Source organism: Gallus gallus, chromosome 22, assembly GCF_016699485.2.
Source record: "Gallus gallus isolate bGalGal1 chromosome 22, bGalGal1.mat.broiler.GRCg7b, whole genome shotgun sequence".
Classification (NCBI taxonomy): Eukaryota; Metazoa; Chordata; class Aves; order Galliformes; family Phasianidae; genus Gallus; species Gallus gallus.
The window spans coordinates 4,635,693-4,659,427 of record NC_052553.1 but is presented as its reverse complement, the minus strand read 5'-3'; the positions used below and the strand labels follow the sequence as shown (position 1 = coordinate 4,659,427).

The following is a 23,735-nucleotide window of genomic DNA, read 5'->3' as shown; positions in this document are numbered from 1 at the left end:
GGGGAGGGAATTCTGTGGGGTGGCAATTCTGGGGGAGAAATTGTACTCTGATCACGTTACACTCCCAAGTTGTTGGAATTTGGAGGAAGGAATTGTTGGGGTGGGAATGTGGAGGGCTGGGAGGTATTTTGCAGAGGGAGGGAACTATTGGTGGGAGGGAGCGGGGGGGCGGAGGAGGGTGGGTGTTGAGAAATTGATTGCGGGGTGGGAGCTGGGGGGTGGGAAATTGATTAGAGGGTGGGAATTTTAGGGGGTGGGATCAGAAACAATTGTTAGGGTGGGAAAAGGTTGGGAATATCATCATGTATTTGCTGTTTTGTACGTTAAATTATTAAACATTTGGCGTTCGCTTTCCTACACCTCTGCCTGCAGTCATTTGTGCAGCACCAAAGCCCCCCCCCAGGCTCCCCCGTGCCCACCTCCGGGGATGCTGGGGTGGCTGCAGCGAGCCAAGAGCTCCTCCACTCTCAACATCTCCATCACCATCGCTGCTGTCAACGTCTCTGTTGCCTTGTGCTGTTCCTGGGGAAGGAGATGGTCACACACTGAGCAGTGGGTGTGTTGAGCTGGGGGCACTGGGCAAAAAAGGGGTGGAGCCTGGCTCCAGCTTTCCCCACCCTCATTTAAGCGCTGGCTGTCTAAGGGGAAGAATCTCTACTGGCAGATCTGCTATGTGCTCATACTTTCTGAGTCCTGTTCTTCAGAAAGGGCTCTTTGTTTACTAGCTTGAGTCCTTCCCCATTCTTAGGAAAATTCAAACACAGGAAAGCAGCTGGATCAGCTACTGCCTTTCACTACAGTTACCATTTTAGCTTATGGATCAAGGTTGAACTGTACAGAGGGAGTGCAGCCACAAGGCTCTGGCTGTGCCGGGCCTCCCACCAGCCCGGGCCCCAAAGCAGCCCCAACTGTGCCTGGTCCTCCTCCATCCTGGGCCCCAAAGCAGCCCCAACTGTGCCTGGTCCTCCTCCATCCTGGGCCCCAAGGCCCGGGCTGTGCCAGGGCTCCCTTTGGTCTGAGCCAAGAGCAGGCCTCAACTCTGCCCGACCGCCCTCCATCCTCGGCCCCAAAGCAGCCCCATGTGTGCCTGGTCCTCCTCCAGCCCGGGCCCCAAAGCAGCCCCAACTGTTTCTGGTCCTCCTCCATCCTGGGCCCCAACACAGCCCCAACTGTGCCTGGTCCTCCTCCATCCTGGTCCTCAAGGCCCTGGCTGTGCCTAGGCCCCCTTTGGTCTGGGCCCAGACGAGGTCTCAACTGTGATAGGCCCCCCTCCAGCTCTGACCCCAAAGCAGCCCCTACTGTGCCAGGCCCCTCTCAGGCCTAGGCCTTAAAGCAGCCCCACCTGTGCCTGGGTCCTCCTCCATCCTGGGCCCCGAGGCTCTACCTGTGCCTGGGCCCCCTTCCTTCTTGGCTCACAGGAGGCCTCAACTGTGCCAGGCCCCCTCCAGCCTGGGCCCCGAGGCCACCACTGTGCTGGACCACCCTCCGGCACAGGCCCTGCCCCAAGCCCTGCCCCCTGTGGACAGCTCTGCTTATTGCCTGCTTGTTTTTTTTTCTCTCTCTTAGCTCTTATTTCCCTGTTCTCTTCACAAATTCATTCAGATCCCCGGGATGAAGTGCTCTGATACTGCTGCATTTTCCCTAACAAACTTTCCGGGCAGCTCAGCATGTTCTGCAGAACAGCATGCCTTTGGAAATGCTTTGTTTATGTAACCTGACAGCAAGAGAACACTGAGCTCTTCTGGCTATTTCTCGGCCTGTCAGAGTGACAGGAGAGTGTGCTCAGCCTTGTGTGGTTGCTTGTATGCAAAAATCCTCATCGCAGTTGTAAACATCTTTGTTGTTCTGCTTTACAGCAGTAGTGTGTGACGAGAAGCCTACGATCATCAATTTAGAGGAGGCAATTAATTTTAACAGTTCCCCTTTCTTCTTCCCTTGGCACTTAGGTCCCCTAAGTGGAGTTCTCCTATGCTATGTGCTGGTGTAATAACTCTGAGCCACGCTTTTGATGGGTTCAGCAAAGCTCATGGCAACAGGCTTTGGTCAACCTCAGAGCTGCTGATAAGATAAACAGATGATGATATGATATCCAATGATAAGAGAGACAGAAAGAAAAAGCTAGAAGGCAAGAGTCGTTTTTTTGTCCTAGTCAGCACCCCATAGCTAAATCTTCCATCCTATGACTTTTATCTTGATAGTGATGATCCCTTAACCTCACACCTTTAGCAGCACGCTTTTTATGGGGATTCCCACCAGTGACAAAGTATTAGTGCCGCTTTTCTGCCCATCTCTTTTTTGTCTGTATTTTCTGGCATGTGGGGATTTCTTTTAGTGGCCCATGAACACTTCCCAGGTAAGCAAGCAGTGCAGGAGGAGGCAGGAGCAAGAGTCAGGAGCAAGGGCAGAGTGGTTTCTTTGTTACTAAGTGAAATGTCTGTGTTTTCTGCACGTGGATTTGCCATAGTGCTTCTTACAAGGCCTAACCGTGGAATGAAATGTGCCCTGAAGCAGGTGTGCTTGCAGGAAGGCAACAGAGAAATGCAAACCATGGTAAGTCTCGGCACTGTAGTGGGGACCCAGCCTGGGAGGAGAATGGGGTGAGAGCCCCATCACCTTCTGCCTGTGAGCTGCCTGTGTAGAGTCCTGTCCCAAGCTATGGGTTTCCTTAGCTAGACGGTCATTCTTCTGGAAAGCCCGAGCTCCTCAAGTTACGTTAGCACGTGAAGAGTCTCAGATTGAGCTATTGAGAAATACCTTTTTGTTAGTGGTCAAGTAAAACATGACAACAGAGGCAGCAGAGGGTAAGCCCAGGAAAAAGAGGGGACAGAAAAAAACTTTTCGATTAACCCCAGACTTGATGGGAAAGGAAAAGCTGAAGAAGCAGGTGTGTTTGGGAGTGTCCCTCTTCTTGACTTCACCCAGAGAAAGCAAATGATTGTGATGCCGCAGTCTTGGAAGTCCAGTCAGTACACAGCTGGAAGGATTTCTGGGCTGAGATGAATTTCTGTCTCTGCAGCTGCTGATCTTTTGGATTTTGTGTTCTCATGCACGGAAGCTTTTAGGCATGATTTATCCCCACCGTACCTCACACTGGGTGGAAACAGTTGGCATTGGATCTCACATAAAAGCTTTTATCAAAGTCTGGACTTGCCAATGCTTTCCATTGTCTCCACTCGTCCAGTGCCTCCTTGAAGCGTATGCCTAATGTGGAAATCTTTTCTTATTTCCTAGCTCCTGTGCAATAAAGAAGCATTTCAAACGTTGCTTCTTGCAGCAGTACAGTGTTTCCGAAGAGAGAAAAACACTGCTGGCATAAACTGGATTTGTGCTGTTGGTAAAGCTGAGCTGAGAACTGGGCTGGCTGTTGCACCTGGGAACGCATGCAAAGCCTACAGACACAGGAATAACTTTTCCTTGCAGGTTGAGCGCGTGCAGTGGAATTGCCAGGTCACAGCCTGAGCCAGTACGTGAGCACATGAGTACCTGGAGCTGGGGGAGCCTAGATCCACCCTTCCTCTCTCTCTATTTCAGCAGTGCTTCTGGGAGCGCGTATGCAGTCAGTCTGCATGGGTCTCCTCACCCCCCCCCCTTCTTCCAGCAATGCAGAGTTCGAAGCGGAGAAGGCTGCGTTCCTCAGCTCACCCCTTTGTCACGGAGTTATCTAGATAGATCTGTGCCCGTGACAGGGGGGCAGTAGGCTCATGGGCCCCCCCGGCTTCCCGGGAAAAAAACAAAGCAGCGGCAATGATCTGAGAAGGAGAACTTATTTTACTAACTACGATGTTGGAATGCAATCTGATTGGAAGTAAGGATAATAAATCAAATGAAATGAGTGAGCGAAAGAGCGATAGAGAGTCAGAGAGAGGGAGAGAGAGAGAGAGTGAGAGAGAGAGTTTCCGAAACCAAAAGCCCTACTTGATGAAGGCGCACGGCTTGGAAGCACACCCACTGCTCTCCCTGGCAGCAAGCGAAAGTGAAAAAGTGAGCCGATGTCTCTGGGCCCAGTGCACAGCAGCCTTTTCTTCAGTGCCTGAATGCCTCCTGACAGCAAACCTCTGCTGCCAAAGCATCCTTTGGCCAAGGAAACTGTGCCGTAAAGCACAGTGCTTTCTGATCTGATTGTATCCATAAAGCATAAAGACAAACGGTGCCTTCCTCCTAAGTACCGCCACTTCTACACAGACTCCTCCGCTGTCGTGCTTCTTTCTCGCCTGTGTTATCTGACTGCTGTTTGACCCCGGTGGAGTTACAGTGGATGTGGATGTCAGACTGTAAACGTTCTGTTACCGTGCAACCATTCCTGTCTTTCTTACATAGGAAAAATGGATCATTCCCTGCCTAACTGGGAGAAGTTACTTCTGCTTCTTGAGGCTAGGAAGCCCATTCCATGTTAGGCTTGTCGTAGTGTTTTCAAACCACATGTACTGTAAGATGTAAGGAAAGGAAAAACGTAAAGGAAATGTAACAGCTGTTGTTTTTCCTTTCAGCGTTTGGAAGAGGCTGGGCTTGAGTTCCAAACTCTTGGAAGAGTCCTTAGGGGTTGTGGGAAGGTTGTGTAGGATCTGCACAGGAGAGCGTAACTTCTCCTGGGTTGGTCTCGGATATGGTGTGATCTCTGGGAACTAAGAACCATAAGGAATGTTGCTGCAAGGAATGTTGTTGGAAAGGAGGGGGAAATAGGCTCAGGAAGGCAGTAGGAATGCAGTGTAAAAGCGTGTATCTGGTGCCCTCCTTTGGAAACGCTCCTCTTGAAAAGAGCAGCACAAATGCTCCGTGGTTTTGTGTCTCTCTGCAGTGAGGATTTCCTTTCTGGACTCACAGTACGCTTCATAATTATAGGAAATAGGAGTTTAGTTTAGTTAGCAATGTAACCAATTGTTTTCCTGAAACCACTGTGCAGTTTGTGAAAGGAGAGGAGAGGAGAGGAGAGGAGAGGAGAGGAGAGGAGAGGAGAGGAGAGGAGAGGAGAGGAGAGGAGAGGAGAGGAGAGGAGAGGAGAGGAGAGGAGAGGAGAGGAGAGGAGAGGAGAGGAGAGGAGAGGAGAGGAGAGGAGAGGAGAGGAGAGGAGAGGAGAGGAGAGGAGAGGAGAGGAGAGGAGAGGAGAGGAGAGGAGAGGAGAGGAGAGGAGAGGAGAGGAGAGGAGAGGAGAGGAGAGGAGAGGAGAGGAGAGGGGCTGTTGTTTTGTGTGTTTGTTTTCTTTTGCTTTAGGGTTCTAAACTGAATAACACTTAAGGCTCACTCTGTATGCTATTCCAGGACGGTGCCCTCTTAGGCTTAAACTATGATGAAATACTCTCCAGTGATTCATATCCCTTTAACACTGAAATGCTATCTGGCAATATAATAGAAAGGCTATATGAATATGTCATCCCTGCGTCACGGTAATCATAAGCCCTGTGCATGTGCTACGTTTATTACAGCCTCCATCATTCTCACAGCCGTACACGGGGCTCCGGGCAGCGGACGGTGCCGTTGTTGGGGGTCCTGCTGCCACCTCGAGGTACGGAGCCGAACTGCCACCTTCGGTGTGAAACGGGAGGAAAAAACACAGTTCTGAACGCGCAGCACCTCAAAGTCCCTCCAAGAGCCCCCAGCTACTGCCCTGAGCCCTGCAGTTCTCCCTGCAGCCCCTTAACAACACCAGGAGTGCCGGCAGCACCTCGTGCCTTAGGATTTACAGTAATTTAACATAATTCAAAACAGTCGAAGGTGGTGTTGGTGAACAGCCCAGGTTTGGAGGGGTAGGGCTGGGGCCGGTGCTGGTGCCCCTGGAGCACTGCCGCTGCTCTCTGTGCACCGCGGGGGCCGGCGAGGAGCCCAGGGCTGCAGGGAGCCGTCTTTGTTGGCTATGGCCGTGTCTCCTGCTGCACCACGTGGGCCGGTTTCTGCGGACGCTCCTGCTCGGGCTGAGCCCACCCAGCTTCGCCTAGCGCCGGCGTTTCTGTCCTGGAGCGTCCTGGCCCAGCGGCACCTTCCTCTTTCTGCCTGGGATGCGGCCAGTGTGCTGCTCGTGCCCTCTGCTCTTGCCTTTCCTGGTGGTGCAGGCGGGCGTTGGGCACTCGGCTGGCTCGCTGCCGTCCCCGTGGTGGTTCTCAGGCATGTGGCAGGAGATGCAGCCGGGTGGCAGTGCCAGGCGAGTGAGAAGCACCCGGGGCTGCCTCCGCTGCACATCTTGGATCAGATGTGCAGTGCGGGGCAACAGAGGTGCGGGGGCAGCCAGGGGGGTCGGCAGTGCCAGGCGGGTGAGAACCACCCGGGGCTGCCTCTGCCGCGCCTCTTCCATCAGATGCCCGCAGGGCAGCGGCTCAGAGAGCTGCCCAGAGGATGCTGGCTGCCCCGAGAACGGCTCGCTGAGGGGCCCGGCGTCAGCCTGCGCCTCTCTGCTGAGCTCCCTGCTGCCGCTGGGACGGTCACGGAGGGCTCTGATGAAAGGAGAGGTGCTGAGCCTGCTGGGGACGGCTGGGAACGCCTGCTGGGGGACCTCCCGAGGACTTGACGCTTCTGCAAAACAAAGAACATCCCCCAAAACCAGGACGGCAGCCTTCCCACAGCCACTCGGCGTGGACATCCATCCGTCACCGCTGAGGCCCCTGAACTCACCAACGATCCAGCTGAGCAAACCGTCGAGTTCCATGCTGTCATCAGGATTGCCTGAGCTGGGTGTCCCATCTGGGAAGAGGAAGGAAATCCCCAAGGGGGCAATGCCAGCTTTCCCACAGCCACTCAGAGCAGACATCCCCGCCTGCTCTGCAGCCCCTCAACTCACCGTTGCTGATCCACGTCAGGATATCATCGATCTCCGCGCTGTCAACCGGGATGTCTGCGCTGGAGGTCATGTCTGGAGAAGGCAAGAAAATCCCCACGGGGGCAATGCCAGCTTTCCCACACCTACTACTCCGGACACCCAACCCACCACCCCTGCAGACCAAAAACTCACCACTGATCCACGTGAGCAGATCGTCCATGTCGCTGTCGACCGCATCCTCTGGGATGCCTGCGCTCGCTGTGGCTGCTGGAAAAGCAAGGACATCCCCAGTGGGGCAATGCCAGCTTTCCCACAGCCACCCGGTGCGGACAGCCTGCCGCACGCCCCGCAGCCCCCAAACTCACCCCCTGAGTCCAGCGCTGCGGTGCTGCAGCCGAGCGGAGCCGTGGCGGGATGGGGGCACCCGTCGGTGGGCGCTGGGTGCCCCTGGTCCTCCGTGAGCACCACGGCATCTCCAAGGGGCCCCACCGCCCGCTCCCAGCTGGCGGGCAGGGTGCAGGGCACGGGGAGCACCTGCGGCTGCATTGCAGCAGCGGCCGGTGGGGGCACAAAGGATCCAAATACAGTGGCGTCGGGTGTCGGAAGCACCGTCGGCATCAATGAAGAGATTCTCTCTGTGGGGAAATGCCCAAATGGGCGCTGGGTGAGATGTGGGGCACTGGGACCACCTGGAGAGCCGCAGTGCCAGGAGCAGGAGGAGCCTGCTGCCTTACCTGCCATGGCAGCTCGAGAGTGGCGCTGGGGGGTTCCGTGAGCGCTGGGGTCAGCCCCTCTGCCCTGAGCTCACAAGGACTCTCTGTGACGCTGTCACAGGCATTGCTCTGTGCCTGCCCCATCACCAACACTCGCTGTGGCTGCTCAGTGTGGCCTTCTGTTTCAAGGGAGACGATAAACTGGAGGGAAATAAAATGGTTACACGTTGAGACGGTGATGGGACAAAGGGGAATGGTTTTCATAGAAACATAGAATCGCTAAGGTTGGAAAAGACCCACAGGATCATCCAGTCCAACCATTTGCCCATCACCAATGGTTCCCGCTAAACCATGTCCCTCAACACAGCATCCAAACGCTCTTTGAACACCACCAGGCTCGGTGACTCCACCACCTCTCTGGGCAGCCCATTGCAGTGCCTGACCACCCTTTCAGACAAGCAGTATTTCCTAACGTCCAGCCTGAATCTTCCCTGGCGCAGCTTGAAGCCATTCCCTCTCGTCCTATCACTGTCACACGAGAGAAGAGGCTGACCACCAGCTCACCACAACCTCCCTTCAGGTAGTTATAGAGAGCAATAAGGCCTCCCCTGAGCCTCCTCTTCTCCAGACTGAACAATCCCAGCTCCTTCAGCCGCTCCTCATAAGGCCTGTGCTCCAGAGCCCTCACCAGCTTTGTTGCCCTCCTCTGGACACACTCCAGGGCCTCCATGTCTTTCTTACAGTGAGGGGTGCGGCCTCACCAGTACTGAGTACAGGGGAATAATTACCTCCCTGTTCCTGCTGGCCACACTGTTTCTGATACAAGCCAGGATGCCATTGGCCTTCTTGGCCACCTGGGCACACTGCTGGCTCATGTTCAGTCTGGCGTCAATCAACACCCCCTGGTCCATTTCCTCTACACAGTCTTCCAGCCCCTCTGCCCCAAGCCTGTAGCGTTGCCTGGGGTTATTGCGGCCAAAGTGCAGGACCCGGCATTTGGTCTTGTTGAATCCCATCGCATTGGCTTCAGCCCAGCTATCCAACCTATCCAGATCCCTCTGCAGGGCCTCGCTACCCTCAGGCAGATCAGCACTTCCAGCCAGCTTGGTGTCATCTGCAAACCTACTGAGGGGGCACTCAATGCCCTCAGCCAGGTCATCAATAAAGATATTAAACAGGACAGGGCCCAGCACCGACCCCTGGGGAGCACACCTCGTTTTGTAACGTAAAGGAGGGGAGATTTGGATGAGATGTCGGGGAAGCTGTTCACAGAGGGAGCTGAGGCCCTGCACTGCTGCCCAGAGCAGCCGTGGGTGCCCCACAGAGGCTGCAGGTGCCCGGCCAGGTGCCTGATGGGCCCTGGGCAGCCTGATGGAGGTCCCTTCCATCCCTGCCACTCTGTGAGTCCGTGGACTGAAACATCGCTGCGTTATCAGCCTTGTTTTTCACCTCAAGCCAAACTGTGCACCGTTCCACACATGTCACAGAACCACAACATGTCGGTCCCTCCAAAACGGGCAGTGCCCCGCGATGGCCCCCGCGGCCCTCCAGCCTGGCCTTCATTGCCAAGGGGATGTAGAACGTGTCCAGAAGCCACCGGCCCAGCTGGACGGACGGCCATCCCCATGCAAAGCAACGGACAGACGGACTTGTCACCAGCGGCCTCTGCGTGTGCCTGGACATCCTCCCTGGCTGCCCCTCGCGTTGCCTCCCGTGCCTGGGGGCTGCGTGACAGGCCCTGCAGCCCCATTGCCCACAGGTACCACCTTGAGGGGCTGGGAGCTGCCCCCTGGACAACGAGCGCGGCCTCTGCCTCCCTGAGGTGCTCGACAGGCCTGGCTGCTCCTGGGCACCTCCACTGCTTCCTCTGCACTCTTCTTCAGTGGAAGGAAGTGGCAGGGGGTTACCGTCCCACACCCGGACCACCCGGACGGGGCATTGGCAGCAGTGCTGGGGATGTAGACCATCAGTGAGGAGGAGCTGCAGCTCTTGTCATGCTGCAACCACAGCTGTGCTGCAGCGTGTGCCCAGCGCCTCTGGTCCTGCTGCTGGGCACCGCTGGGTGCAGCTCGGCTCCGTCCTCTCTGCACCTCCCTGCAGGGACTGATGGCCGTGCCTGGGATCCCCCTGAGCCTCCTCTTCTGCAGGCCGAGCCGCCCCAGCTCTCCCGCAATCCCAGCCCAAACATTCCCCATCCCTATGTTCCCACCCAGGGCAGGATGAGGAGGGGAGGGGATTTTGGAGGGTGGGACAGGGTGCTGGTTACAGTCCTATGACGCTGATATTGCTGCTGCCCCACAGCTTGGCAATGGGGGCTGGGGGGGCTTTGGTGCTGCAGGAATGACTGCACGTGGTGGCATAGGAAAGTAAATACAAAACATTTAATAATTTAATTTAATGCAATTTAACATAATTCAAGACAATTTGACATAATTTAGCAGTCCAAGATGACGTTGGTGGACAGCCCAGGTTTGGAGGGGTAGGGCTGGGGCCGGTGCTGGTGCCCCTGGAGCACTGCCGCTGCTCTCTGTGCGCCGCGGGGGCCGGCGAGGAGTCCAGGGCTGCAGGGAGCCGTGTTTGTTGGCTATGGCCGTGTCTTCTGCTGCACCACGTGGGCCGGTTTCTGCGGACGCTCCTGCTCGGGCTGAGCCCACCCAGCTTCGCCTAGCGCCGGCGTTTCTGTCCTGGAGCGTCCTGGCCCAGCGGCACCTTCCTCTTTCTGCCTGGGATGCGGCCAGTGTGCTGCTCGTGCCCTCTGCTCTTGCCTTTCCTGGTGGTGCAGGCGGGCATTGGGCACTCAGCCGGCTCGCTGCCGTCCCCGTGGTGGTTCTCAGGCATGTGGCAGGAGATGCAGCCGGGTGGCAGTGCCAGGCGAGTGAGAAGCACCCGGGGCTGCCTCCGCTGCACATCTTGGATCAGATGTGCAGTGCGGGGCAACAGAGGTGCGGGGGCAGCCAGGGGGGTCGGCAGTGCCAGGCGGGTGAGAACCACCCGGGGCTGCCTCTGCCGCGCCTCTTCCATCAGATGCCCGCAGGGCAGCGGCTCAGAGAGCTGCCCAGAGGATGCTGGCTGCCCCGAGAACGGCTCGCTGAGGGGCCCGGCGTCAGCCTGCGCCTCTCCGCTGAGCTCCCTGCTGCCGCTGGGACGGTCACGGAGGGCTCTGATGAAAGGAGAGGTGCTGAGCCTGCTGGGGACGGCTGGGAACGCCTGCTGGGGGACCTCCCGAGGACTCGACGCTTCTGCAAAACAAAGAACATCCCCCAAAACCAGGACGGCAGCCTTCCCACAGCCACTCGGCGCGGACATCCATCCGCCACCACTGAGGCCCCTGAACTCACCAACGATCCAGCTGAGCAAACCGTCGAGATCCATGCTGTCATCAGGATTGCCTGAGCTGGGTGTCCCTTCTGGGAAGAGGAAGGAAATCCCCAAGGGGGCAATGCCAGCTTTCCCACAGCCACTCGGAGCAGACATCCCCGCCTGCTCTGCAGCCCCTGAACTCACCGTTGCTGATCCACGTCAGGATATCATCGATCTCCGCGCTGTCGACCGGGATGTCTGCGTTGGATGTCATGTCTGGAGAAGGCAAGAAAATCCCCACGGGGGCAATGCCACTACTCCGGACACCCAACCCACCACCCCTGCAGACCAAAAACTCACCACTGATCCACGTGAGCAGATCGTCGATGTCGGTGTCAACCACGTCCTCTGCGATGCCTGCGCTCGCTGTGGCTGCTGGAAAAGCAAGGACATCCCCAGTGGGGCAATGCCAGCTTTCCCACAGCCACCCGGTGCGGACAGCCTGCCGCACGCCCCGCAGCCCCCAAACTCACCCCCTGAGTCCAGCGCTGCGGTGCTGCAGCCCAGCGGAGCCGTGGCGGGATGGGGGCACCCGTCGGTGGGCGCTGGGTGCCCCTGGTCCTCCGTGAGCACCACGGCATCTCCAAGGGGCCCCACCGCCCGCTCCCAGCTGGCGGTCAGGGTGCAGGGCACAGGGAGCACCTGCGGCTGCATTGCAGCAGCGGCCGGTGGGGGCACAAAAGGTCCAAATAAAGTTGCGTCGGGTGTCGGAAGCACCGTCGGCATCAATGAAGAGATTCTCTCTGTGGGGAAATGCCCAAATGGGCGCTGGGTGAGATGTGGGGCACTGGGACCACCTGGAGAGCCGCAGTGCCAGGAGCAGGAAGAGCCTGCTGCCTTACCTGCCATGGCAGCTCGAGAGTGGCGCTGGGGGGTTCCGTGAGCGCTGGGGTCAGCCCCTCTGCCCTGAGCTCACAAGGACTCTCTGTGACGCTGTCACAGGCATTGCTCTGTGCCTGCCCCATCACCAACACTCGCTGTGGCTGCTCAGTGTGGCCTTCTGTTTCAAGGGAGACGATAAACAGGAGGGAAATAAAATGGTTACACGTTGAGGTGGTGATGGGACAAAGGGGAATGGTTTTCATAGAATCACAGAATCGCTAAGGTTGGAAAAGACCCACAGGATCACCCAGTCCAACCATTCGCCCTTCACCAATGGTTCCCGCTAAACCATGTCCCTCAACACAGCATCCAAACGCTCTTTGAACACCACCAGGCTCGGTGACTCCACCACCTCTCTGGGCAGCCCATTGCAGTGCCTGACCACCCTTTCAGACAAGCAGTATTTCCTAACGTCCAGCCTGAATCTTCCCTGGCGCAGCTTGAAGCCATGCCCTCTCGTCCTATCACTGTCACCCAAGAGAAGAGGCTGACCCCCAGCTCACTACACCCTCCCTTCAGGCAGTTATAGAGAGCAATAAGGCCTCCCCTGAGCCTCCTCTTCTCCAGTCTGAACAACCCCAGCTCCTTCAGACGCTCCTCATAAGGCCTGTGCTCCAGAGCCCTCACCAGCTGTGTTGCCCTCCTCTGGACACGCTCCAGGGCCTCTATGTCTTTCTTACAGTGAGTGGTGCGGCCTCACCAGTGCTGAGTACAGGGGAATAATTACCTCCCTGTTCCTGCTGGCCACACTGTTTCTGATACAAGCCAGGATGCCATTGGCCTTCTTGGCCACCTGGGCACACTGCTGGCTCATGTTCAGTCTGGCGTCAATCAACACCCCCAGGTCCATTTCCTCTACACAGCCTTCCAGCCCCTCTGCCCCAAGCCTGTAGCGTTGCCTGGGGTTATTGCGGCCAAAGTGCAGGACCCGGCATTTGGTCTTGTTGAATCCCATCGCATTGGCTTCAGCCCAGCTATCCAACCTATCCAGATCCCTCTGCAGGGCCTCGCTACCCTCAGGCAGATCAACACTTCCAGCCAGCTTGGTGTCATCTGCAAACCTACTGAGAGGGCACTCAATGCCCTCATCCAGGACATCAATAAAGATTAAACAGGACAGGGCCCAGCACCGACCCCTGGGGAACACCACTCGTTTTGTAACGTAAAGGAGGGGAGATTTGGATGAGATGTCGGGGAAGCTGTTCACAGAGGGAGCTGAGGCCCTGCACTGCTGCCCAGAGCAGCCGTGGGTGCCCCACAGAGGCTGCAGGTGCCCGGCCAGGTGCCTGATGGGCCCTGGGCAGCCTGATGGAGGTCCCTTCCATCCCTGCCACTCTGTGAGTCCGTGGACTGAAACATCGCTGCGTTATCAGCCTTGTTTTTCACCTCAAGCCTAACCGTGCACTGTTCCACACGTGCCACAGAACCACAACATGTCGGTCCCCCCCAGGACGGGCAGTGCCCCACGATGGCCTCCGCGGCCCTCCAGCCTGGCCTTCATTGCCAAGGGGATTCTGAAGCCACCGGCCCGGCTGGACGGACGGCCATCCCCATGCAAAGCAACGGACAGACGGACTTGTCACCAGCGGCCTCTGCGTGTGCCTGGACATCCTCCCTGGCTGCCCCTCGCGTTGCCTCCCGTGCCTGGGGGCTGCGTGACAGGCCCTGCAGCCCCATTGCCCACAGGTACCACCTTGAGGGGCTGGGAGCTGCCCCCTGGACAACGAGCGCGGCCTCTGCCTCCCAGAGGTGCTCGACAGGCCTGGCTGCTCCTGGGCACCTCCACTGCTTCCTCTGCACTCTTCTTCAGTGGAAGGAAGTGGCAGGGGGTTACCGTCCCACACCCGGACCACCCGGACGGGGCATTGGCAGCAGTGCTGGGGATGTAGACCATCAGTGAGGAGGAGCTGCAGCTCTTGTCATGCTGCAACCACAGCTGTGCTGCAGCGTGTGCCCGGCGCCTCTGGTCCTGCTGCTGGGCACCGCTGGTGCAGCTCGGCTCCGTCCTCTCTGCACCTCCCTGCAGGGACTGATGGCCGTGCCTGGGATCCCCCTGAGCCTCCTCTTCTGCAGGCCGAGCCGCCCCAGCTCTCCCGCAATCCCAGCCCAAACATTCCCCATCCCTATGTTCCCACCCAGGGCAGGATGAGGAGGGGAGGGGATTTTGGAGGGTGGGACAGGGTGCTGGTTACAGTCCTATGACGCTGATATTGCTGCTGCCCCACAGCTTGGCAATGGGGGCTGGGGGGGCTTTGGTGCTGCAGGAATGACTGCAAGTGGTGGCATAGGAAAGTAAATACAAAACATTTAATAATTTAATTTAATGCAATTTAACATAATTCAAGACAATTTGACATAATTTAGCAGTCCAAGATGACGTTGGTGGACAGCCCAGGTTTGGAGGGGTAGGGCTGGGGCCGGTGCTGGTGCCCCTGGAGCACTGCCGCTGCTCTCTGTGCGCCGCGGGGGCCGGCGAGGAGTCCAGGGCTGCAGGGAGCCGTGTTTGTTGGCTATGGCCGTGTCTTCTGCTGCACCACGTGGGCCGGTTTCTGCGGACGCTCCTGCTCGGGCTGAGCCCACCCAGCTTCGCCTAGCGCCGGCGTTTCTGTCCTGGAGCGTCCTGGCCCAGCGGCACCTTCCTCTTTCTGCCTGGGATGCGGCCAGTGTGCTGCTCGTGCCCTCTGCTCTTGCCTTTCCTGGTGGTGCAGGCGGGCGTTGGGCACTCGGCCGGCTCGCTGCCGTCCCCGTGGTGGTTCTCAGGCATGTGGCAGGAGATGCAGCCGGGTGGCAGTGCCAGGCGAGTGAGAAGCACCCGGGGCTGCCTCCGCTGCACATCTTGGATCAGATGTGCAGTGCGGGGCAACAGAGGTGCGGGGGCAGCCAGGGGGGTCGGCAGTGCCAGGCGGGTGAGAACCACCCGGGGCTGCCTCTGCCGCGCCTCTTCCATCAGATGCCCGCAGGGCAGCGGCTCAGAGAGCTGCCCAGAGGATGCTGGCTGCCCCGAGAACGGCTCGCTGAGGGGCCCGGCGTCAGCCTGCGCCTCTCTGCTGAGCTCCCTGCTGCCGCTGGGACGGTCACGGAGGGCTCTGATGAAAGGAGAGGTGCTGAGCCTGCTGGGGACGGCTGGGAACGCCTGCTGGGGGACCTCCCGAGGACTTGACGCTTCTGCAAAACAAAGAACATCCCCCAAAACCAGGACGGCAGCCTTCCCACAGCCACTCGGCGTGGACATCCATCCGTCACCGCTGAGGCCCCTGAACTCACCAACGATCCAGCTGAGCAAACCGTCGAGTTCCATGCTGTCATCAGGATTGCCTGAGCTGGGTGTCCCATCTGGGAAGAGGAAGGAAATCCCCAAGGGGGCAATGCCAGCTTTCCCACAGCCACTCAGAGCAGACATCCCCGCCTGCTCTGCAGCCCCTCAACTCACCGTTGCTGATCCACGTCAGGATATCATCGATCTCCGCGCTGTCAACCGGGATGTCTGCGCTGGAGGTCATGTCTGGAGAAGGCAAGAAAATCCCCACGGGGGCAATGCCAGCTTTCCCACACCTACTACTCCGGACACCCAACCCACCACCCCTGCAGACCAAAAACTCACCACTGATCCACGTGAGCAGATCGTCCATGTCGCTGTCGACCGCATCCTCTGGGATGCCTGCGCTCGCTGTGGCTGCTGGAAAAGCAAGGACATCCCCAGTGGGGCAATGCCAGCTTTCCCACAGCCACCCGGTGCGGACAGCCTGCCGCACGCCCCGCAGCCCCCAAACTCACCCCCTGAGTCCAGCGCTGCGGTGCTGCAGCCGAGCGGAGCCGTGGCGGGATGGGGGCACCCGTCGGTGGGCGCTGGGTGCCCCTGGTCCTCCGTGAGCACCACGGCATCTCCAAGGGGCCCCACCGCCCGCTCCCAGCTGGCGGGCAGGGTGCAGGGCACGGGGAGCACCTGCGGCTGCATTGCAGCAGCGGCCGGTGGGGGCACAAAGGATCCAAATACAGTGGCGTCGGGTGTCGGAAGCACCGTCGGCATCAATGAAGAGATTCTCTCTGTGGGGAAATGCCCAAATGGGCGCTGGGTGAGATGTGGGGCACTGGGACCACCTGGAGAGCCGCAGTGCCAGGAGCAGGAGGAGCCTGCTGCCTTACCTGCCATGGCAGCTCGAGAGTGGCGCTGGGGGGTTCCGTGAGCGCTGGGGTCAGCCCCTCTGCCCTGAGCTCACAAGGACTCTCTGTGACGCTGTCACAGGCATTGCTCTGTGCCTGCCCCATCACCAACACTCGCTGTGGCTGCTCATTGTGGCCTTCTGTTTCAAGGGAGACGATAAACTGGAGGGAAATAAAATGGTTACACGTTGAGACGGTGATGGGACAAAGGGGAATGGTTTTCATAGAAACATAGAATCGCTAAGGTTGGAAAAGACCCACAGGATCATCCAGTCCAACCATTCGCCCTTCACCAATGGTTCCCGCTAAACCATGTCCCTCAACACAGCATCCAAACGCTCTTTGAACACCTCCAGGCTCGGTGACTCCACCACCTCTCTGGGCAGCCCATTGCAGTGCCTGACCACCCTTTCAGACAAGCAGTATTTCCTAACGTCCAGCCTGAATCTTCCCTGGCGCAGCTTGAAGCCATTCCCTCTCGTCCTATCACTGTCACACGAGAGAAGAGGCTGACCACCAGCTCACCACAACCTCCCTTCAGGTAGTTATAGAGAGCAATAAGGCCTCCCCTGAGCCTCCTCTTCTCCAGACTGAACAATCCCAGCTCCTTCAGCCGCTCCTCATAAGGCCTGTGCTCCAGAGCCCTCACCAGCTTTGTTGCCCTCCTCTGGACACACTCCAGGGCCTCCATGTCTTTCTTACAGTGAGGGGTGCGGCCTCACCAGTACTGAGTACAGGGGAATAATTACCTCCCTGTTCCTGCTGGCCACACTGTTTCTGATACAAGCCAGGATGCCATTGGCCTTCTTGGCCACCTGGGCACACTGCTGGCTCATGTTCAGTCTGGCGTCAATCAACACCCCCTGGTCCATTTCCTCTACACAGTCTTCCAGCCACTCTGCCCCAAGCCTGTAGCGTTGCCTGGGGTTATTGCGGCCAAAGTGCAGGACCCGGCATTTGGTCTTGTTGAATCCCATCCCATTGGCTTCAGCCCAGCTATCCAACCTATCCAGATCCCTCTGCAGGGCCTCGCTACCCTCAGGCAGATCAACGCTTGCAGCCAGCTTGGTGTCATCTGCAAACCTACTGAGGGGGCACTCAATGCCCTCAGCCAGGTCATCAATAAAGATATTAAACAGGACAGGGCCCAGCACCGACCCCTGGGGAGCACACCTCGTTTTGTAACGTAAAGGAGGGGAGATTTGGATGAGATGTCGGGGAAGCTGTTCACAGAGGGAGCTGAGGCCCTGCACTGCTGCCCAGAGCAGCCGTGGGTGCCCCACAGAGGCTGCAGGTGCCCGGCCAGGTGCCTGATGGGCCCTGGGCAGCCTGATGGAGGTCCCTTCCATCCCTGCCACTCTGTGAGTCCGTGGACTGAAACATCGCTGCGTTATCAGCCTTGTTTTTCACCTCAAGCCAAACTGTGCACCGTTCCACACATGTCACAGAACCACAACATGTCGGTCCCTCCAAAACGGGCAGTGCCCCGCGATGGCCCCCGTGGCCCTCCAGCCTGGCCTTCATTGCCAAGGGGATGTAGAACGTGTCCAGAAGCCACCGGCCCAGCTGGACGGACGGCCATCCCCATGCAAAGCAACGGACAGACGGACTTGTCACCAGCGGCCTCTGCGTGTGCCTGGACATCCTCCCTGGCTGCCCCTCGCGTTGCCTCCCGTGCCTGGGGGCTGCGTGACAGGCCCTGCAGCCCCATTGCCCACAGGTACCACCTTGAGGGGCTGGGAGCTGCCCCCTGGACAACGAGCGCGGCCTCTGCCTCCCTGAGGTGCTCGACAGGCCTGGCTGCTCCTGGGCACCTCCACTGCTTCCTCTGCACTCTTCTTCAGTGGAAGGAAGTGGCAGGGGGTTACCGTCCCACACCCGGACCACCCGGACGGGGCATTGGCAGCAGTGCTGGGGATGTAGACCATCAGTGAGGAGGAGCTGCAGCTCTTGTCATGCTGCAACCACAGCTGTGCTGCAGTGTGTGCCCGGCGCCTCTGGTCCTGCTGCTGGGCACCGCTGGGTGCAGCCCGGCTCCGTCCTCTCTGCACCAACCTGCAGGGACTGATGGCCGTGCCTGGGATCCCCCTGAGCCTCCTCTTCTGCAGGCCGAGCCGCCCCAGCTCTCCCGCAATCCCAGCCCAGCCATTCCCCATCCCTACGTTCCCACCCAGGGCTGACTGAGGAGGGGAGAGGATTTTGAAGGGGAGGGATGGGGCTGGCGGGGGCAGCCCGGGGACACGGCCCTTTGTGCTGCCCCACAGGTGGGCAATGGGGGCTGGGGGGGCTTTGGTGCTGTGGGAATGATTGCACATGGAGGCGTAGGAAAGTAAATATAAAACATTTAATAATTTAAGGCACTATAACATAATTTAACAGTCGAAGGTGGTGTTGGTGGACAGCCCAGGTTTGGAGGGGTAGGGCTGGGGCCGGTGCTGGTGCCCCTGGAGCACTGCCGCTGCTCTCTGTGCACCGCGGGGGCCGGCGAGGAGCCCAGGGCTGCAGGGAGCCGTCTTTGTTGGCTCTGGCCGTGTCTCCTGCTGCACCACGTGGGCCGGTTTCTGCGGACGCTCCTGCTCGGGCTGAGCCCACCCAGCTTCGCCTAGCGCCGGCGTTTCTGTCCTGGAGCGTCCTGGCCCAGCGGCACCTTCCTCTTTCTGCTTGCGATGCGGCCAGTGCGCTGCTCGTGCCATCTGCTCTTGCCTTTCCTGGTGGTGCAGGCGGGCGTTGGGCACTCGGCCGGCTCGCTGCCGTCCCCGCAGTGGTTGTCAGAAATGTGGCAGGAGATGCAGCCAGGTAGCAGTGCCAGGCGGGTGAGAACCACCCGGAGCTGCCTCCGCTGCACATCTTGGATCAGATGTGCAGTGCGGGGCAACAGAGGTGCGGGGGCAGCCAGGGGGGTCGGCAGTGCCAGGCGGGTGAGAACCACCCGGGGCTGCCTCTGCCGCGCCTCTTCCATCAGATGCCCGCAGGGCAGCGGCTCAGAGAACTGCCCAGAGGATGCTGGCTGCCCCGAGAACGGCTCGCTGAGGGGCCCGGCGTCAGCCTGCGCCTCTCCGCTGAGCTCCCTGCTGCCGCTGGGACGGTCACGGAGGGCTCTGATGAAAGGAGAGGTGCTGAGCCTGCCGGGGACGGCTGGGAACGCCTGCTGGGGGACCTCCCGAGGACTCGACGCTTCTGCAAAACAAAGAACATCCCCCAAAACCAGGACGGCAGCCTTCCCACAGCCACTCGGCGCGGACATCCATCCGCCACCGCTGCGGCCCCTGAACTCACCAACGATCCAGCTGAGCAAACCGTCGAGTTCCATGCTGTCATCTGGAATGCCTGAGCTGGGTGTCCCTTCTGGGAAAAGGAAGGAAATCCCCAAGGGGGCAATGCCAGCTTTCCCACAGCCACTCGGAGCAGACATCCCCGCCTGCTCTGCAGCCCCTGAACTCACCGTTGCTGATCCACGACAGAATATCATCGATCTCCACGCTGTCGACCGGGATGTCTGTATTGGAGGTCATGTCTGGAAAAGGCAAGAAAATCCCCACGGGGGCAATGCCAGCTTTCCCACACCCACTACTCCGGACACCCAACCCACCACCCCTGCAGACCAAAAACTCACCACTGATCCACGTGAGCAGATCGCCCATGTCGCTGTCAACCACGTCCTCTGGGATGTCTGCGCTCGCTGTGGCTGCTGGAAAAGCAAGGACATCCCCAGTGGGGCAATGCCAGCTTTCCCACAGCCACCCGGTGCGGACAGCCTGCCGCACGCCCCGCAGCCCCCAAACTCACCCCCTGAGTCCAGCGCTGCGGTGCTGCAGCCCAGCGGAGCCGTGGCGGGATGGGGGCACCCGTCGGTGGGCGCTGGGTGCCCCTGGTCCTCCGTGAGCACCACGGCATCTCCAAGGGGCCCCACCGCCCGCTCCCAGCTGGCGGGCAGGGTGCAGGGCACGGGGAGCACCTGCGGCTGCATTGCAGCAGCGGACAGAGGGGGCACAAAGGAACCAAATACAGTGGCGTCGGGTGTCGGAAGCACCGTCGGCATCAATGAAGAGATTCTCTCTGTGGGGAAATGCCCAAATGGGCGCTGGGTGAGATGTGGGGCACTGGGACCACCTGGAGGGCCGCAGTGCCAGGAGCAGGAGGAGCCTGCTGCCTTACCTGCCATGGCAGCTCGAGAGTGGCGCTGGGGGGTTCCGTGAGCGCTGGGGTCAGCCTCTCTGCCCTGAGCTCACAAGGACTCTCTGTGACGCTGTCACAGGCATTGCTCTGTGCCTGCCCCATCACCAACACTCGCTGTGGCTGCTCAGTGTGGCCTTCTGTTTCAAGGGAGACGATTAACAGGAAGGAAATAAAATGGTTACACGTTGAGACGGTGATGGGACAAAGGGGAATGGTTTTAACATAAAGGAGGGGAGATTTGGATTAGATGTCGGGGAAGCTGTTCACAGAGGGAACTGAGGCCCTGGCACTGCTGCCCAGAGAGGCCGTGGGTGCCCCAGCCCTGCAGGTGCACTCGATTCAGCTCCCCTTGCAGTGATTGAAGACGAACAGAGGAATGTGGCTGATGACCCTCAAACTCCCGGCGGCATCGCAGGGCTGCGGTGCTTTGAGGCTGGAAAGCCACCAAACATCCACCTGCTCGCTGTGTCCCTTCACACATCCGCCTGTCACAGAAGCACAGGGGCTGGAAGGGACCTCTGCAGATGACCGCAGCACAACCTCCCCCCACAGCAGCTCTGCTGCAGCGGTTGCACGGGAGAGTCTGCCTTGCGCTGGGGAGCCCAGAACTGACCCAGTGCTCCGCACGAGCCCAGTGCTTTCTGCGGCCCTCAATAGCCTCCCAGGGCCACCAGTCCTGCCCAGTGCCGCCAGGTCAACACACCCAGTGCTCAGTACGTGGCCATCTCCTTCCCCAGGCACAAAACGAGGCGATAGGGGCATTGGCAGCAGCGATGGTGATGAAGTCCGTTAGTGAGGAGGAGCTGGAGGAGCTGCAGCTCTTGACCCGTGGCACTACGGGGGAACCTGCAGGGCTGCAGCGTGTGCCCGGCGCCTCTGGTCCTGCTGCTGGGCACCGCTGGGTGCAGCCCGGCTCCGTCCTCTCTGCACCTCCCTGCAGGGACTGATGGCCGTGCCTGGGATCCCCCTGAGCCTCCTCTCCTGCAGGCCGAGCCGCCCCAGCTCTCCCGCAATCCCAGCCCAACCATTCCCCATCCCTACGTTCCCACCCAGTGCTGACTGAGGAGGGGAGGGGATTTTGGAGGCAGGGAGGGACGGGGCTGCTGGTTGCAGTGCTATGACGCTGCCGTTGGTGCTGCCCCGTCCTTACCCGGAGGTGGGCACGGGGATGGGGGGGGGTCACTGGAGCTGCAGAAACGACTGCGGGCGGAAGTGCTGAGAAACCAAAGCTCCACATTTAATCATTTCACACACAGAGCACGAAGCGGAGAGATGAGCGCGTTCCCAACCAGTTCCCATCCTCACAACCGCTCCCCCCTCGCAGCTCCCCTCCTCGGGGCCGACACGACGCGGCTCCGTGTCGGCTTCACGCGGCTCCGGGAGCTCCGCACGGGGACGGACCGCGAGACGGAAAACGGGCGTCGGGGACTCCACGTGCGGGGCAGGAGCTCAGCACGCGCCGCTGCCGATCGGAGCCCGGCGAGAACCGAAGGCGCCCGCCCGACTCTCCGCCGGGCCCGAACGCGTCTCGACCCGCGGGATCGGTGCCTCTCTTTCGGGGCCGCCCGGCTCAGCCAGGAGCCGCTCCCGGAGGCCGGGCGGGTCCCGCCGCTCGCGCTCGCGCTCGCGCTCGCGCTCGGCCGCCGCTTCTCACAGCCCGGCAGCGCCCCGCCGCGACGACGGAGGACGGCTCGGTTCCCCCTCCGGATTCCCCGCGCGGAATTCCCCGTCCCGGCGGCCCCTCCCGCGCCGCGCTGCCATTGGTCGGTCCGCCGAGGGGGGCGGGCAGTCGGCGCGGGGGCGTTTCGGGCCGTCGTCGCGCGGTGTTTGCGTCATCACCGCGCGCGTCCCGGATGGCCCCGGCCCGGCTGGCGGCGGCGCTGCCCCGCGCCATGCGCCTGCTGCGCTTCCACGGCCCCGGGACGGCCGCGCCCCGGCTGGGGCTGGAGGTGGAGGAGGGCGGGGAAGTGGTGGACCTCGGCGAGGCCGAGCCCGCGCTGCCCCGCTCCATGCGCGCCTTCTTGGAGAGCGGCGAGAGCGGCCTGGCGGCTGCCCGCAGGTGGGGGTCCGGAGGTGGTTAATGGGGGCCGGCGGTGGGCGAGCCGCTCCGGAGGTCGGTGTGGAGGCCGCGAGGTGGCGGTCCGCGGAGCCCGAGGTGTCTTCTTGGGGTGCGGAGGTGGTGTCGGGGTGTCACGTTGTGTGCTGGGGTCCCCCAGGCGGGTGCCGGGCGTTGGTGCGGTTTTCGGGGCCCCGAAGCGGGCGCTGAGGCCCGGAGGTGGGTGCCGCTGCCCCCCGCGCTCAGCCCCGTCCCGCAGAGCGCTGGCTTCGGGCCGGCACCGTTTGCCCCGGGCGGGAGTGCGGCTGTTGGCGCCCATCGACGACCCCGAGAAGGTGATCTGCGTGGGGCTGAACTACCGCGACCACTGCCTGGAGCAGGACGTCAAGGTGCCCAAGGAGCCGCTCATCTTCAGCAAGTTCCCCAGCGCCATCGCTGGGCCGTTCGATGACATCGTGCACCCCGCCGAGAGCAGTGTGAGTGCCCGTGGGCCCTCTCCCCCTGCAGGGCACGGCTCGGCCCGCCCCCCCTGCACGCCATCTTCTCCCCCAGGAAGTGGACTGGGAGGTGGAGTTGGCTGCTATCATCGGGAAGACGGGGCGGCACATCCAGGTAACGCTTTCTCGGGGCACGGACCCCAGCCCTGCTGCGTGTCCCCATCCTGGTGGCTGAGCGGGTCTCTGTGCCCTCCCCCCCGCCTGCAGGAATCAGTGGCAATGGAGCACATCGTGGGCTTCACTGTGGCCAACGACGTCAGCGCCCGGGACTGGCAGATGCGAAGGAATGGGAGGCAGTGGCTGCTGGGGAAGACCTTTGATACCTTCTGTCCCATAGGGCCGGCTATTGTCACCAAGGACTCTGTGACAGGTGGGAACCGGGCAGGGCGGGAGGCTTTTTTCCAGCTCCACGGGATGACAAACTTCCTCTGCAGATGTCCACAACCTGCGCATCCGCTGCAGCGTCAACGGGCAGCTTATGCAGAGCAGCAGCACCAACCAGCTCATCTTCAGGCTGCCCCAGCTTGTCGCCTGGGTGTCCCAGTATGTAGCACTGGGAAGAGGGGGGAACAGCAACATCCTGGTTCTCCAGGTGCTGGGGGGACACCAGTTGACATCTCCCATGCCTCCCAGGTTTGTCACACTGCGCCCTGGGGATGTTCTGCTGACAGGAACCCCTCCTGGTGTGGGGGTTTTCCGGAAGCCCCCCATGTTTCTCAAGGTGAGCATGGGGTGGGGTCACTACATAGGGCCGGGTGGGTCAGGGTGGCAGAGCAAGAACAGTTCCTTCTCAGGTCAGCACTTCAGCTTCATGTGCTCCCCTCCCTGTCCCTTATCACCAACCTCCTCAGCAACCCAGATTTTTCCTTTCTGGGTTCCCAGCTCCTGCTGGAAGTAGAAAAGCCTGCCGCTGCTCTCCCCCCACAGCCCCCTCCCCATCCATCCTCCCTGTGGGGGTGCAGAAGGAGCTGCTATATGCATGGGGCTGCAGCATCTCTTGCCTTTGCAGCCAGGTGATGAGGTGCAGTGTGAGATCGAGGAACTGGGAACCATCTGCAACAAGGTGGTGTGAGGACCGAGCCCCCACCTCAGGCCTCCCACGCCTCGCCATGATGGCGCTCAATAAATCTGCATCAGGAGACAGC

The 23,735-nt window shown here is 60.1% G+C and overlaps 5 protein-coding genes across 7 annotated transcripts; 1 reads left to right on the top strand and 4 right to left on the bottom strand.

Moving 5' to 3' along the window:
* Nucleotides 1–5,708: 5,708 nt before the first annotated feature.
* On the bottom strand, nt 5,709–7,104 carry LOC121107429. Its single transcript, XM_040651605.1, has 2 exons — nt 6,601–7,104; nt 5,709–6,501 (listed from the first exon to the last, which is right to left on the bottom strand). Exons 1-2 carry the CDS (start codon nt 6,734–6,736, stop codon nt 5,927–5,929), a joined length of 711 nt encoding a protein of 236 aa, XP_040507539.1. The 5' UTR covers nt 6,737–7,104; the 3' UTR covers nt 5,709–5,926.
* A 2,969-nt stretch (nt 7,105–10,073) lies between these two features.
* Nucleotides 10,074–11,293, bottom strand: LOC121107428. 2 transcript variants are annotated; one of them, XM_040651603.1, is made up of 4 exons: nt 11,119–11,293; nt 10,963–11,034; nt 10,797–10,865; nt 10,074–10,697 (listed from the first exon to the last, which is right to left on the bottom strand). In XM_040651603.1, the coding sequence occupies exons 2-4, from the start codon at nt 11,030–11,032 to the stop codon at nt 10,123–10,125; spliced, it is 714 nt and encodes a 237-aa protein (XP_040507537.1). In that variant the 5' UTR covers nt 11,033–11,034; nt 11,119–11,293; the 3' UTR covers nt 10,074–10,122. The 2 variants fall into 2 exon arrangements, with proteins under 2 accessions (XP_040507537.1, XP_040507538.1); XM_040651604.1 differs by having other exon boundaries at nt 10,963–11,293.
* A 2,948-nt stretch (nt 11,294–14,241) lies between these two features.
* LOC121107441 lies at nt 14,242–16,979 on the bottom strand. Its single transcript, XM_040651627.2, has 2 exons — nt 14,965–16,979; nt 14,242–14,865 (listed from the first exon to the last, which is right to left on the bottom strand). Exons 1-2 carry the CDS (start codon nt 15,098–15,100, stop codon nt 14,291–14,293), a joined length of 711 nt encoding a protein of 236 aa, XP_040507561.1. The 5' UTR covers nt 15,101–16,979; the 3' UTR covers nt 14,242–14,290.
* A 1,257-nt stretch (nt 16,980–18,236) lies between these two features.
* On the bottom strand, nt 18,237–20,066 carry LOC121107438. 2 transcript variants are annotated; one of them, XM_040651625.2, is made up of 3 exons: nt 19,304–20,066; nt 19,138–19,206; nt 18,237–19,038 (listed from the first exon to the last, which is right to left on the bottom strand). In XM_040651625.2, the coding sequence occupies exons 1-3, from the start codon at nt 19,500–19,502 to the stop codon at nt 18,464–18,466; spliced, it is 843 nt and encodes a 280-aa protein (XP_040507559.1). In that variant the 5' UTR covers nt 19,503–20,066; the 3' UTR covers nt 18,237–18,463. The 2 variants fall into 2 exon arrangements, with proteins under 2 accessions (XP_040507559.1, XP_040507558.1); XM_040651624.2 differs by having other exon boundaries at nt 18,237–19,206.
* A 1,813-nt stretch (nt 20,067–21,879) lies between these two features.
* FAHD2A (fumarylacetoacetate hydrolase domain containing 2A) lies at nt 21,880–23,733 on the top strand. Its single transcript, XM_424309.8, has 7 exons — nt 21,880–22,096; nt 22,353–22,569; nt 22,646–22,705; nt 22,798–22,960; nt 23,025–23,133; nt 23,224–23,311; nt 23,600–23,733. The coding sequence occupies exons 1-7, from the start codon at nt 21,891–21,893 to the stop codon at nt 23,660–23,662; spliced, it is 906 nt and encodes a 301-aa protein (XP_424309.7). The 5' UTR covers nt 21,880–21,890; the 3' UTR covers nt 23,663–23,733.
* The last annotated feature ends 2 nt before the right edge of the window (nt 23,734–23,735 follow it).

What these genes read in the sequence shown, in the direction of transcription:
- LOC121107429 (XM_040651605.1), bottom strand. Translation starts at nt 6,736, where the DNA reads ATGTCTGCTCTGAGTGGCTGTGGGAAAGCTGGCATTGCCCCCTTGGGG. An exon ending in TTTGCTCAGCTGGATCGTTG is followed by an intron (nt 6,502 to 6,600) that starts GTGAGTTCAGGG and finishes TTTGTTTTGCAG; the next exon opens with AAGCGTCAAGTCCTCGGGAG.
- LOC121107438 (XM_040651624.2), bottom strand. Translation starts at nt 19,502, where the DNA reads ATGGGCGATCTGCTCACGTGGATCAGTGGTGAGTTTTTGGTCTGCAGG. An exon ending in TCTGTCGTGGATCAGCAACG is followed by an intron (nt 19,207 to 19,303) that starts GTGAGTTCAGGG and finishes TCCTTTTCCCAG; the next exon opens with AAGGGACACCCAGCTCAGGC.
- FAHD2A (XM_424309.8), top strand. Translation starts at nt 21,891, where the DNA reads ATGGCCCCGGCCCGGCTGGCGGCGGCGCTGCCCCGCGCCATGCGCCTG. An exon ending in CACCAAGGACTCTGTGACAG is followed by an intron (nt 22,961 to 23,024) that starts GTGGGAACCGGG and finishes CTTCCTCTGCAG; the next exon opens with ATGTCCACAACCTGCGCATC. An exon ending in CTTGTCGCCTGGGTGTCCCA is followed by an intron (nt 23,134 to 23,223) that starts GTATGTAGCACT and finishes CATGCCTCCCAG; the next exon opens with GTTTGTCACACTGCGCCCTG.
- LOC121107428 (XM_040651604.1), bottom strand. Translation starts at nt 11,032, where the DNA reads ATGACATCCAACGCAGACATCCCGGTCGACAGCGCGGAGATCGATGAT. An exon ending in CCTGACGTGGATCAGCAACG is followed by an intron (nt 10,866 to 10,962) that starts GTGAGTTCAGGG and finishes TCCTCTTCCCAG; the next exon opens with AAGGGACACCCAGCTCAGGC. An exon ending in TTTGCTCAGCTGGATCGTTG is followed by an intron (nt 10,698 to 10,796) that starts GTGAGTTCAGGG and finishes TTTGTTTTGCAG; the next exon opens with AAGCGTCGAGTCCTCGGGAG.
- LOC121107441 (XM_040651627.2), bottom strand. Translation starts at nt 15,100, where the DNA reads ATGTCTGCTCTGAGTGGCTGTGGGAAAGCTGGCATTGCCCCCTTGGGG. An exon ending in TTTGCTCAGCTGGATCGTTG is followed by an intron (nt 14,866 to 14,964) that starts GTGAGTTCAGGG and finishes TTTGTTTTGCAG; the next exon opens with AAGCGTCAAGTCCTCGGGAG.